Consider the following 14,909-nt stretch of genomic DNA (forward strand, 5'->3'; position numbering starts at 1 on the left):
AATCAGATTAATTCTACCCCCAGATATTATTAATATTCCCGAATTAAGGTAATCCCTAATCTTCTTCTTTCTGTCTTGATGCATTTGCCTAGCTTTGATATTTCATCTAAGTGGGAACATGCACTATTTGTCCTTTGATGTCTGGCTTGTTTTACTTAAACTAGTGTTTCCTAGGTCCCCCCATGTGTCAGTATGCATCAGAACTTGATTTCTCTAGATCTTACTATCAGTATGCATCTGTCTTCCATATTTGGATGAATGAAGGGGTGCAGATGCAGTTAAAGTCATCGATGATTTCATACAGCAGGGCTGCTAAAAGGGCCACGTCTCTTTGTCCTTTCTGGCCCACTCCTCTGTGGAGTGGCATGGCACAGTGCCCGGGCATCCCCGGCAGTGTCGGATCAACAGGTCTCTCTGTACAATCAGAAGTTGTGTTGTGGTAGTGCTGGCAACATCACTGGCTAGTGTGAGCAGCCAAAAGTGACATACCATGTCCTGGAATGTTACTACTGTGCTCTTCAATGTCCTCATTAGCACTGAGTTCTTCCCACAAAAATGTAAAGATCCTAGCATCTCCCCCAGTGAGGCGTGTCATCAAGTGCAGACCCTGTTCTAATTGAATCCGTACTTAGGAGATAGGGCTCGGATATCCTGGTCACACAAGGGATCTAATATTCAGCACAATGAATGTCCAAGGAAATTAAATGTTCTGACTTACCTTCTTCACGTGAAATATCTGGCTTATACCAGAACTTGGATGTGTCTTGAACAAACTTCACTGTCACATGTTTATCACCTGGATTATCTGCAAAACAGAATTTAAAAGGAATAACTCAAAGACTGTTATTATTGCAACCTTTCACCCTTGATTAACCAACCGAGAAGTTCAAAGTCAAGTCCAAGTCCGTGTTGTAAAAGGAAAGCAGGCTACATCTGAAATGACTGCTTTACTAACACAGCTACTCTGAGGAGGACTTTGCAATACATTTCAAAGTACATGCGAAGCATACAGAGAAAGGTTGGTATTTAATCAGTGTTAGAATCTATAGTTACATTTTAAATAAATTCATTTAAATTGAAAAAGAAAGTTTATATTTTTAGGAAAAGGAAAAAAATAGTGCCCTCCTCAAAGTCTGTGCTATCTAATATTAGAATAGATTTAACTTGGATGAATGCAGAAACAAAATGAATTAATAAGAAGCAATGAATGGGCCAATATTTAACTTGTGGGCTAGCAAAGGAATTCATTCAAACATCACTAAGTGCCTTGACGGTGATGCTGTTGGTCTTTCTTGGCTATCAACTCAAATTAAAGACTGGATTCTTGTGGTAGCTAGCCTTCTCACTGCATAGATAAATTCAGAAACCCTTTTCTGAGCAAGGAAATCTAGAAGAGGCTTCATCTACACACATGGAAACATACCTACCTGGCAAAGGCGATCCTGTTTCTGAAGCTTTAGAGAAATCCGGAAGGATGTTTGGGAAAGGAATGCTGATAGTGCTCCCACTGTGGGGGCTGGAGAAGCCACTGGAGGAAGGGGAAATGGAGCCAAAGGACCGGTCTCCCTCTGAGGCTCGCTTCTTCTCTGGAAGGGGTGGCTGCAGGGGCAGGGTCAGCCCTGGGCCCTGTAGGGCTGAGCTGTGCTGACCAACATGTTCTGGTACAGCTGTGAGGAAGTGATGGGGCAGGAAGTTGTTGTCACTAACCACTGCTGTGCTCAGTGGGGCACCAGGGGCTGGGGAGGCTCCCTGGGAATGAGCCAGCAGGCTTCCTGGAGTCTCCCCGGATGGAAGGCTGCTCCCCATAGCAGTTCCACTAAAGCTCAAGAAGGCAGGGCCGCTCTGGGTGACCAGAATTTCCGATGGTAGTTCCCTCTGGGAAAGCTGATGGCTGTTGAAAGAGCCCTGGAGCTCTGAAGTCGGAAAATGGGGCAGCACTGAAGAGTCCTTCATGGGGCAGGAAAACTCTGAGGGGCCAATGAGACCTCCTGCTGGTAGGCTGCTCCCCAACATGGAAAGCCTGGAGTTAGGGCTAGTCTCCAACCACTGCTGTTCTGCAGAAGAAGGGCTGTGTGAAACAGATGCAAATCAAAAGAGAAAGTAAGGTCAACTCTGAGATTCCTCAAAATAAGGGACTATTTAATGCTCAGGGTGTTGAGAAGTCCTGGGGAGTGAGGCCACTGTGTACTGTGAGGCATTTCTCAAATAACACGATCTATAGCCTCACCCTCAACAGATTGAGTGAGCTCTGGTAGCGTAGTGGTTACGAATCGGGCTGTGAGCCACAAGGTCAGCAGTTCGAAACTACCAGCTGTTCCACGGGAGAAAGACGAGGTGTTCTGCTCCCGTAAAGATTTACAGCCTTGGAAACCCTGTACAGGGTCACTATGGGTCGGAACCGACTCCATGGCACACAACAACAACAGATTGAAGTGGCATAGCCCTTCACTGAGTCCACATTCTAGACCCTTGCTAAGTTCACGCTGCTAGATCTTCCAGTCTATGGATCCTTACTCCACAGCCCTGGAGAGCTCCCCTCATTCCAGCCTCCCCTTCTGCTTACAAATGTCTGTACTGCTCCCCAAGCCTTCTCCTGTCAAAATGCTCTTCTTTCTTTAAGGCTAACTCCAAATATGCTCCCGCCTTTGAAGCTCTCCCAACTCTTTACCCAGCAGCCCAGTCTCCATTCATCTGCACACATAGGGAGATTGTTCCACAACCCGGAGCACATATAGCAACTATGACACTGTGATTGGAGTAGGCTGTTTGCTTATCATCTGTCTACCTCTCCTCTCAGGATGATTGTTCCTCCAGGTAGAAACCTTATCTCCCCACTTTCTTCATCTCTCCTTGATGCCTGACATGAAGACCGGATGTCAGATTTCAATAGATGCTTGTTGGCCAAAGCAGCTAACTAAGGAACCTCGCCAGGCTCCTTCATCTTTCAGAGACAATCGGGCATTTAGGAATACAGTAAGACAGCGAAAAAAAAAAAATACCATGCAATATGAACATACACCTGTATTTCATTAGCAACACTTAGTGAACATATATTCTATATGTGTGTGTGTCAAGTCCTTTAATGAGATTCTAAAAAAATAGTAAGAATAACAATGGAGGCAGAATCAAAAAGTTAACTAGGGAAGTGATGTGTCCCTTGACACATTACTTGAAAAATAAAGCACAAAGAAATGTATTCCTTTTCCGAGCAACGGGGTGGCACCACACACGGATCACTGCAAGCCAGTCTCTGTGTAAATCAGAAACAGGAAATTCCTTGCTGCCCATGGTCACTTTCCTTCCGTCTCTTAATCCCACAGAAACTACCATTCTTACATTTTTCCCTGTATCTCCTCTGTGTTCCCATGCTTTCCCATATAACAACATATACACTAGGTCTCTGTGAGCCAGTATTTTCTTGCCTGTAAACCCCATACATTCTCCCTAACCCCAAACTTCACAGCAAAGCCTTTCCTGTTCCCACAACAAACTCCCTTTCCAACCTCAGCCCAGGCCACGTGGTGAGGCAACATATTTATGGATTTATGGATTGTGGTGACGTCAGATAAGTACTCGACTGCTAACTGCAAGGTTGGTGGTTCAAACCCACCAGCTGCTCCTCAGAAACCCTATAGAGTGGGAAACAAATCAATGGCACATAATAACAACAACCAAATCCTTAATGCTCCAAATTCCAATTACTTCATCAGCTCTGCCGAGGGTCGCTTTTCTATCTCTTACAGCACACTGCCTCCTATCAGCTGGGGGAATGTAAGACTTTACTTAGACTTTAATGCAGAGTTAATTCTTTCAATTCACAAAGGTAGCCCCCGGCTCATTTGGACTGCAAACTCCCCATTTTCCCGTTATCCTGGCCCGTACTCTGAGTTGTTTAGAGGTTGTGTTAGAAGTTTACAAACCCATCTTCTTACCTCTCTCTTTTCTGGACAGGGTTGGTGGTTGAAATTGTGCAGGCAGATGTAAATGCCTGCTGAAAGGAAGGCGTAGTTGGCATATCAGTCCAGAGCACTGTGGGTTTGGGTCTGTTCGGGTCCTCTGACATCCCCACAGAATGATTTAGAGCCTCCGGGGAGCCATGCGAGTCTGGGGTGAAAAAAAAAAAAGAACAGATAGACTTTGATGAAAAGATTTGATGGGTTATGATCTTAGACAGTCCTGGTATGGCGCTGGTAGATAAGCATTGTACTATAAGGTGGGTTTAAATTCATCAGGCACTTCTCAGAAACCCTATACAGGGTTGTTATGTGTTGGAACTGACTCGATGGCACTTGAAGGACAACAACAATAATTTTAGAGTGGTTAATGTGCTAACTCAGAGGCACCTCAGAAGAAAGGACTGGTGCTCTACTAAGCAAGGGGCTCAAAGTGCAGACTTATTCTTCCATTGTTAGGACCCCAAACTCAAGGACCCAAACTTCAATTCCCACACACAACGCTCAAAGCTTACTGTGAATCAATTAACGTTATCACATGACTATAAGGAAAACACTCAACAGGTGTATCATGCTTATTAAACTCGTTTCTCACGGCCTGTCACCAAGTGAAAAACAAAACAAAACAAAACCCCTACATGACTCTTATTTGCCTATTCTGTGTATGACCCAGTCCATTTCTCTTTTAGAAAGTAAGAGACCTTCTCTTTACAAAGCAGCAGGTGTGTGAACAACAGGGAGGTTCTCCTCCAAAGCAACACATCTTCCATGAAGTGCCAAGCTACTGGTGTGTTTGCTTAACCCTTCACTTTGATGCAAGATTGTACGGTGGGTGAAAAGCAGGGATTCCACACTATGCAAGATGCTTGCCACATGGTACTTCTAAACGGCATGACATCAGGTCCACATATATAGGTATCACCACACCCACACATAAAGAAGAGATCTTGTCCACCTGACATCACATTGAAATGTGCTTCACAAGGAACAAAAGGATCTACATACACTAGGATTTCATTAGTCTCATGTCTGAAATGACAGCTGTGATTAATCCCATGTATGAAATGTCTACTGTGGTCCAACATTATTTTTGGGTATTTTTCAAACCTGATTTTTTTTTTTTCTGTGTGTGTGTGTGACTAACCACACTTTAAGAACTGAGGAAATCTACCAGGGTCAGTAAAATCATGCTATGAGAAGCACAAGTCATATTTGCTGTCTGACTTAAAACAAGGGGGGACTGATAAATCTGTAACAAAATTTGACACCAGAATCACACTCCTTATAGAAATGAGTTGTTTCATTTACCAAGAACTTTGAAAGGAATGAAATACATGACCTCTGAGGAATAAAATGTCTAGAAGTTTGTATTAAACCCAAGGGTCAAAATGTCTCACTGTGGATTAGCCAGATCAGTAATGAAATAAAATCCACAATGTTGTTGTTTTTGTTTCGTGCCACTGAGTTGGTTCTAACTCATAAGTGATCACGTGTACCATTTCTGAGAGCGGCTGGTGGGCTCGAACTGAGATCTTGCAGTACACAAGAGCTCCAGAGAAGCACCAGCAAACCACATGACTAACGACTCAACAAGATGCACTTTTAATACCCTTCAAGACTGAAACTCTCAGTGCAAGTTTCCACTGTAACTTCATAAACACATTTACAAACATGATTGCACTTTGTTCCACTGAGGTAAACATCTAATCACACTACCCACAAAGAAAGAAAGCTCTAAAAGCTACCTCCAAACAAGGGGAGTGAAGTATTTCACGAAGAATTAATGTTAGTTTTTAAAAATCTAACAGTATTTTTTATTAAACGTTATAGATTGCTTAGATTATCACTCAGCACATAAAATGCCTTAAGTTTTAAGTACGAAGGCAGTAACATTTCTAAATTAGTTTACAGATCTTGTTGTCTGTTGTCGTGTGCTGCTGAGTTAGTTCAGACTCATAACAACCCTGTATAGTGTTTCTGAGAGCGGCTGGTAGGTTTACACAGCTAACCTTGCCATCAGCTCTCCAGTGTAGGCCGCAAAATGTTTCCTTGCAAAAAAAAAACAAAAAAACACAAATAGCTTTATATATTTAGGGATAAATGACCTACAAAAATATCACATGATGTATTCAAACACCATTATATCATTACCACAATCAAGATAATTAACTAATCTATCTGGAGTCCTGGTGTGGTACTATGGGTTAATGCGCTGGACTGCAAAGTTGGTTTGATCTGCCAGGTTGGTGGTTTGAGTTCACCAGCAGCTCCTGGGAAACCCTAAATAGGGTAGCTATGATTCGAAATCGACTCTACAGCACCTAGCAACAACTAGCGTAGTGGTTACGAGTCGGGTTGCTAACCTCAAGGTCAGCAGTTCTAAACTACCAGCTGTTCTATGGGAGAAAGATGAGGTTTTCTGCTCCTGTAAAGATTTGCAGCCTTGGAAACCCTTTGCAGGGTCACTATGAGTCGGAACCAACTCCACGGTACTTAACAACAACAACAACAACAAATGGACTATATAGAATAGGCAAGTACATAGAGACCAAACCTGATGAGTGGTTATCACATACAGGAGGGAGCAGTAGAAGGGGAGTCATTGTTTGACAAACATTGAGTATCTGTTTATGGATGGAAGTTTTGGCAACAGGTATTGATAATAATTGAACATCATGATTAATGCCATAAATGTCATTGAACTGCACATTGGCAGTTGGGTTATTTTTACCATACACGCACATGCATGCATGATAAAAGAGTGCTAGAGGATGTGAGAGAGCTCAAAAGAGAAAGTCAGAGCAAAAGAGCCTGCAGCCATCCCACTTGAGGAGGTTAGTGTCTTGTCAGAATGAGACGATCATTGGGAAAATACAGGTACTGGTTTGCTGTGCACAAGGTCACTATGGGTCAGTACCAACTCGATGGCACCTAACAACAACAACATGAGCAAAGTGTTGAATGATGCAGAAGGCATCAAGAGAAGATGGAAGGAACACACAGAGGCACTGTACCAAAAAAGAAATGGTCTATGTTCAATCATTTCAAGAGGTAGCATATGATCAAGATCTAAATGATACTGAAGTTCAAGATGCACTGACGGCATTGGCAAAGAACAAGGTACCGAGAATTGATGGAATACAAATTGAAATCTTTCAACAAACTAATGCAGCACTGGAGGTACTAACCCATCTATGCCAAGAAATCTGGACGACAATTACTTGGCCAACTGAGAGATACATATTTGTGCCCATTCCAAAGAGAGGTGACCCAACGGAATGTAGAAATCTTCAAACAACGTCATTAACATCACACGAAAGTAAAACTTTGCTAAAGGTAATACAAAAATGGCTGTGAACATACATTAACAGAGAATTTCTAGAGGTTCAAGCTGGATTCAGAAGAGGACGTGGAACGAGGGTTATCATTGCTAGCATCAGGTGGCTCTTGGCTGAAAGCAGAGAACACCAGAAACATATTTACCTGTTTTATTACGCAAAGGCTTTCGATTACGTGGATCATGACAAGCTATGGACAACATTGTGGAGAATGATTATTCTGGAACACTTAATTGTGCTCATGAGGAACCTGTACGTAGATCAAGAGGCAGTTAGTTTGAGCGGAACTAGGGGACACTGAATGGTTTAAAATTAAGAAAGGTGTGTGTCAGGATTGTATTCTTTCACCATACTTATTCAACCTGTATGCTGAGCAAATAATCCGAGAAGCTGGGTTATATGAAGAAAAATGTGGCATCAGGGTTGAAGGAAGACTCATTAACAACCCGAGATGTGCAGTTGATACAACCTTGCTTGCTGAAAGTGAAGAAGACTTAAAATATTTACTGATGAAGATCAAAGAGCACAGCCTTCGGTATGGATTGCATCTCAATGTAAAAAAAACAAAAATCCTCACCACTGGACCAATAAACAACATTCTTATCAATGGAGAAAAAATTGAAGTTGTCAAAGACTTCCTTTTGCTCAGATCAACCATCAACACTCATGGAAGCAGCAGTCAAGAAATCAAATGACATATCGCAATAGGCAAATTTGCTGTACAAGACCTCTTTCAAGTGTCAAAGAGCAAAGATGGCAGTTTGAAGACTAAGGTGTGCCTGACCCAAGCCATGGTATTTTCAATACCTCATATGCATGTGAAAGCTGGACAGTGAAAAAGGAAGACCCTAGAAGAATTAAAACACTTGAGTTATGGTGTTGTAGGGGTATATTAAAAGTACCATGGACCGCCCAAATCTGTGTTGGAAGTACCGTCAGAGTGGCTCCTTAGAAGCCAAGAAGGCTAGTCTTCGTCTATCATGCTTCGGACATATTATCAAGAGGGAGCAGTCACTGGAGAAGGATCTCATGTTTGGTAAAGTGGAGGGTCAGAGAAAAAGAGGACAAATCCCTAAGGAGACGGACAGGCACAGTGGCGGCATCAATGGGCTCGGGCAAACAACAATAATGAGGCTGGCGCAGGACTAGACGGTGTTTCGTTCTGTTGTGCACAGGGCCACTATGAGTTGGTACTGACTCGACGGCACCTAACAAAACCAACAATACTCATCCTGATGGTCCCCATGAAGTGGCTGGTACAATCATTGTTGCTTTTGAGATTCTAGAGAATCCCAATGTGAGCCTCAGAACCCCAGTCACACTCGCAAGTTTCCTTAAGGGTTTTATGTGCTGCAAAGAGGCCGAAAGAAAATCAAATCCTACTTTGTTCCTCTAATCACATTTCTTGTCTCTGAAAACTGCAGGCAAAGCACTTCCCGTAAAGAACGGATTTGTTTATTAATTCAACTAATACTAATTCAAGGGCATAGGACTTGTTTTATTCCCTCCTGTCGCAGTCTTCTATCTGAAGAAGGGGGCTCCCCGAGGATCTCTGCTCAGTGGACGTTTACATTTAGAATCTTAGAACAATAGCAGACAGTCATATACAGGGTAAACGAGCTAGACCTACAGATTGAAATCCTTCCTGCTCTTGATTTCTAGAATTTTGCTCATTATAAAAGCAGGCAGAATATATATATGTTTTTAATTTTGTAATTTGATATTCACAGTTTAATCCAAGTCAAGGTGAAATTTCAGAAATGACAACTGTTCAGCCTTGTAATTTCAAAGGTGGCTAGCAAAACGGCCTTGGAAGATGAATGCCAGTGATCAAGATGATTTGGGTTTTGCAGTTTTCAAACAAGGCCTAGAACAGGAGAGCTCAGACTGAAATGTGCAGGATGGTGTGTACACAGGCTTTCCTCAAGGGTGAGCATCTTTGCAGCCACTCTCTCACTGACTGTTCCAGAGATGGGGCAATCATGGTACCACAGTGAATGCAATGGTTCTTGAAGACAATCACATCAAACATCTTCTTAGTAGTTAAACTTCCTGTAAGGAAAAGGCTCCTTGCTGAAACAATGCACTCCCTTACTCCCCCTGAATTTTCATTTTCCTTTTAATCATCTTTCCTTTTTTTGGGAAAAATACACATAGCAAAAGATACAACAAACAATTTCTACATGTTTACAATGATACTGTCAATGAAAGGGTTACATGCGAAGCTTCCAGGGTAGTACATTTATGTTAACAGTGAAATGATTTGGAAAAGTGATTAGGAGAATGATTGCAAAACTTGAAGAACGTAATCAATGTTGCTGAATTGTACACTTGCAACTCTAGAAGGCTAGTCATAAAGGTAAGCTTCAGGAGCATTGGCAGTTTGCACAGATGGGGTCTTTGGCCTTGGACAGACCCTTCTGGTCCAGTCTCATTTCTGTTCTTTCTCAGTAGAAGCAGCAGTAGTCTCACATTTTCCCTCTCTTCCTGAAACTTAAATGAGGAAGGCATAATACTCCCTTGTGTTTAGAAATCCAACCTCATTTCATTCTGTGATTTGTCCCCCTTAAGCTGCCTGGGGTTTCCAGTCAGATGCAGACTGACTGCTTGGTAAGTGGCCCTGTAGGCGGCTGGCATGAAGGTGGGCAGATCTAGCTCCTCCGGGGCCTCAGGCATTCCTCTGGGAGAACTCTTCTCTGTCCCCACTTCCTCCATTTCCCTCACCCAGAATGAGGGTGAGGCAGAGTCAGAGGCTCTCAAGAGATCTATTTTTATGCTTTCATTCAAGCTGCTGCAGGCAGCTTCTGTGGGAAGCTGGAAAACACCCAGTCTTTGCTGGCCATTGTTTATTTACATGCCGTCCAAGTTCACAGGAAGAGAAGCAATGTGCCCTGCTCAGGCAGGGAGGGCCACTGCCTCACTCATCCCCAAGGTCTTGGTGCCTGGCAAAGTGCCTGAAGACTAACTGTGGAAGGATGTACCAGGCAAATTAAAAATTATGTTGAGTCGATTCCGACTCAGAAACCCTGTATAAGGATTTTCAAGGAGCAGGTGGTGGGCTTGAACCACTGACCTAGCGGTTCAAATGGCCTTGCAGTCTGGCACATAGAGGGATCTAAAATGAGGGTACATCCCTGGCATGGGACTTTTTACCTGTTGATGCGGGAATCCTAACTTATTCAATAAAAATCATGTTTTGCAACATAAAAGTCAATGTTTTCCTGTGTTTCTAATTATATAAAGACAGTTTTATAAGGGTTGTTGTTATGTGCCGTGGAGTCGGTTCCGACTCATAGCGACCCTGGACAGGGTTTCCGAGGCTGTAAATCTTTACAGGAACAGAAAGTCTCATCTTTCTCCCATGGAACAGCTGGTAGTTTCGAACTGCTGACCTTGCGGTTCACAGCCTGATTCGTAACCACTACACTACCAGAGTATTGTGAGTTAATTACTGATAGTAATTATATATTGCTTTGAAATTTTTATATTGTCTGTGTTGAAAAATCAAACGTAGCTGAAATTAAGATTCTATTTTCCCAATCAGATGGAAAAAAAAAAAAAAGTTGTCTTGTATTATTTAACTATCTGAAAAGTTAGACTCAATCTTTGGTCCAAAAATACACAAAAATATTCACAATAAATGTTTAGAACTGATCGATTGATACAGACATCTGTCTCCTTCCTTCCTTCCTGATCATATTCAGTTAAATAGTCCATTTTGTACCATTTGAGAAACATCCACAAACTAGCACATACCACAAACTAGCATGTAACAAATCTTCTGTGTCTTTATTTCAGTATATTTCCAGGAGTAAAAGTGGGGCTTCAGGTTAAGTTCTAGACCTCCCAGTATACACCTTGGGATGTTGGGTCCATTCTTTATCTCTGCTGCCCTCTAGTTCTTCCCTTCAATTGGGAAGATATTAGATGATTTCCAAGATCTGTATAGTTCTAAATTTCTAAATACTATTTAAAAAAAAACACAACGGAATCCTGGAATGGCGCTGTGAGTTAATGCACCAGACTGCAAAGCCATTTGAACTGCAAGGTCAGCAGTTCAAGCTCACCAGTTGCTCCTCGGAAACCCTATACAGGGTTGCTATGGGTCGGAATCGACTCGACCACACTTAACAACAACAACATTTAAAAAACAGTACTTTGCATGCAAGATTCTATAGTGGTGACTTGTTTTAAAGACGATTCTTATTTTATAACTTTTCTGTTATTGGCTATGAACAGTAAACCATGGTGAAAGCAAAGGGAAAATGGGCAGCCAGCCAGATACAATGAAAAATTAATTAGTGAAAAATAAAGAAAATAACACTGTGAATTTTTTTTGATGTGAATTGAAGTTCTGATACTCCACAAACATAGAAACAAGGAATGGTCTCAAATGCATATACACACACACATATACTGTCTTGGCCTTCAAGCTCTGTTTTGGTGAGAGAGAGGGGTAGTAAATCCTGATGTCAAAATCGCATCCTATGGAATTAAGGTCACCATTTTCGCTAAATAACATGCTCTCAAAATGACCAAACTGTCTGTGTCTATTCTTGATGGTAACAAGGACTTCAATCCCCTAAGGGTTTAGGTATATTTCAGCCAGACATGAAGTTAAGATTCTTGGCTGTAAACTGATAGATGGCTCTTCAGTGAATTTCTCTTCACACTGGAATTAACCTCAAAAAAGTTACATCACCAGTCAGCACAAGGACATGATCCACATCACAGCTTTCCTCTGTGTGCCCGGATTGCAGGCTTTGACCACTCTGAAGGGTTCCAATTCAGAATGTTATGATAAAATGGATCATGAAGAGAGGACTCTTCAGGAATCCATTCATAAACCCCATTTCAGTCCAATATGATGAGCTACACACCACCCTCAGAGGTCAGAAGGCGGGTGGTCACTGACCCTGTTCTACTCTATGTGGCACGCCTACTTCCGCTTCACCCTCAGGGGACTGTGAGACTCACTGCTTTGGTCTCTACTTGCTAATTACTCCATGACATGCTGTTCCACAGTTCTTGCAGGACTGGACAAGTAAGCAACACAGTGTTAGATTTGTGTAGAATAAGAAGGAGGCTCCGAGAGAAGGCACGCCATCACTGTCCCCTTCTTCCTTCCCTCCTTTTCTTTCACTCACACTGGAAAGATGAATGTAGTGGCCCGGATAACCCTAGAGAGATTTGCACACGAGACTGACCTTTCCTCAGCCCCTCCAAAGTGTAACCACCACAGTTTTTAATCCCTGCCATCCCTACTGTCCAAGCCACTTCTTCCTTTAAACTCCAAAGTGTTACAATAACAGGATGCCATTTCACCTTTGCAAGTATTCCTATGTGTTAATAACATGCGATATTGACAAGGATTGGGGACAGTAGTCTCTTTCACATGTTCTGAGGAAAATACATAGTTGGTGCCATCATTGACAGGGAAATTCGACATTTGTTAAAAACAACAAGAATATAAACATTCAATAAAATATGCCAGAAAGAAAAGAAAGTGTCAAATGTCCAACAACAGGAAACTAGTTTAAAACCAAATAAAATGTTATATGGGTTAAAAAAAAAAAAAAATTGCCGATTCAGATATAATGATATGAAAAGGTGTTCAAATTAAGTGAAAACAAGAAAACAGAAAAATAGTGGAAGTGATCTCATGTACAAAACTCAGTTATTCACTTCCATTTGTATGTTGCTGGTAAGTGCACCTGGTAGGTTTACACAGCATGGCGCCAGGAGTCCTAGATTTGTGACTTATAAAAACTGGGATCCTGGTGTGTTGGTGCAGCATCCGCACTGAACTGCAAACTCACCAGCTACTGCTCAGAAACCCTACACAGCATCGCTGTGAGTTGGAACCGATTCAATGGTACTTAATAACACCACCATAAAAGTGGATGGGTTTTACAAGAAAAACTATTAACAGTGGTTGTGTCTAATGAATAGGAATGAGGATTTGAGGCATATTTGACTTTTAAGCAACTACCCTACATTGTAAGGAGCTCTGGTAGCATAGTGGTTATGAATCGTGCTGCGAACCTTAAGGCCAGCAGTTCGAAACTACCAGCCGTTCCGCGGGAGAAAGATGAGGCTTTCTGCTCCTGTAAAGATTTACAGCCTCGGAAACCCTCTACAGGATCGCTATGGGTCGGAACCGACTCAAAGGCACTTAACAACAACAACAACTACCCTACATTGTGGTTTCTGTCATTTTAAACAACAGTGTGTATTAATTTTATAACAATAATATTAACTCCTGGTGTGGCACTGTAGGATCAGCACGGGACTATGAACCACAAGGTTGACAGTTCAAACCCACCAGCTGCTCCTTGGAAACCCTATACAGGGTCGCTATGAGTCAGAATTGACTCCACAGCACTTAACAATAATAACAACTGTTAACATGAATTGGAATCCTGTGTGACGTTGTAGGATAATAACCACTAGGTCAGCAGTTCTAACTCACCAGCCGTTTCTTGGAAGGAGCTCTGGTAGCGTAGTGGTTACGAATCGGGCTGTGAACCGCAAGGTCAGCACTTCGAAACTACCAGCTGCTCCACGGGAGAAAGATGAGGCGTTCTGCTCCCGTAAAGATTAACAGCCTCTGAAACCCTGTGCAGGGTCGCTATGAGTCGGAACCAACTCCACGGCACACAACAACAACAATACTGTATGAGTCATTATTGACTCGAAGGCACTTAACAACAACAACATTAGGTATACAGAGATTCATGATGGGGTGGGTAGCAGTGATTGCTTTTGCTCTTCAGTATTGTTACTCCTTAAGTCAATACTGTTGTTACGTGTTGGTTGGTTCTGACTCATAGTGACCCTGTATAAGGTTTCTGAGAAATGCCCAGTGGGTTTGAACCTCCGACCTTGCGTCAAGTGATCAATAATACACTGAAGTGAACCAACATCTTTCCATTATTAAGTCCACGTGCCTCTAGTAAGTCAACACTACTCCCTGGGTTCCAGGGATGACCAATCAGAGGCCCATCCCTACCTGCTCCCAGGCGACAGTTGAGAAAGGATGAACATGGAACAAACATATGACTCAATTCCAAGACTCTGGTTTGAGCGGACTTCTTTTCTGCTAGACTGTAAGGAAAAAAGAATACTACTGAAGCCAGAGCTGAGAAGCTGGGAGTTTGGGGTATGGGCCGGTGGGGTAGGGAGGGAAGGGTCGTGGGGGCCAGACAGAGAGCCCTGCTCCGGCAATTCTGGCCTTAGGAAATCATACCTGAGGCAAGAGCCACTCCTTGGCTGATCATCAGATTTCCTTTGAATTATTCTTTTCTTTAGCCTGTTTGAGTTGGGGCTGGTTACTGCATCAGAAAGCAACCTCCGTGCTACAGCATTCTTGCCTCAAAAGCTGTTCTCAACCTGATCGTTTTCAAAGCAGTGCTGTTTTCAGGTCATTTCGACTCATAGTGACCCCGTATAGGATTTCCAAGGAGCGGGTGCTGGGTGTGAACCACTGATCTTGTGGTTAGCAGTCCAGTGCTTATCCTACAGCACCACACCAGGACTCCAGATGTTGTTGTTAAGCACCATTGAGTTGGTTCCAAATCATAGAGACCTTGTATAGTGTTTTCGAGGAGCAGCTGGT

At 42.6% G+C, this 14,909-nt stretch overlaps 1 protein-coding gene across 1 annotated transcript in view; it reads right to left on the reverse strand.

Annotated features, from left to right (window-relative positions):
- Window positions 1-14,909, reverse strand: part of TNS3 (tensin 3) — a 312,789-nt gene that overhangs the window by 32,718 nt on the left and 265,162 nt on the right. The window contains exons 16-18 of the mRNA XM_006876503.1: window positions 3,933-4,104; window positions 1,428-2,068; window positions 719-805 (exon numbers count right to left, since the gene is read on the reverse strand). Of these exons, the coding sequence (XP_006876565.1) occupies window positions 719-805; window positions 1,428-2,068; window positions 3,933-4,104 (900 nt within the window). The remainder of the gene's footprint in view (window positions 1-718; window positions 806-1,427; window positions 2,069-3,932; window positions 4,105-14,909) is intronic.

This window comes from Chrysochloris asiatica, unplaced genomic scaffold (genome assembly GCF_000296735.1).
Source record: "Chrysochloris asiatica unplaced genomic scaffold, ChrAsi1.0 scaffold00384, whole genome shotgun sequence".
NCBI classification, from domain to species: Eukaryota; Metazoa; Chordata; class Mammalia; order Afrosoricida; family Chrysochloridae; genus Chrysochloris; species Chrysochloris asiatica.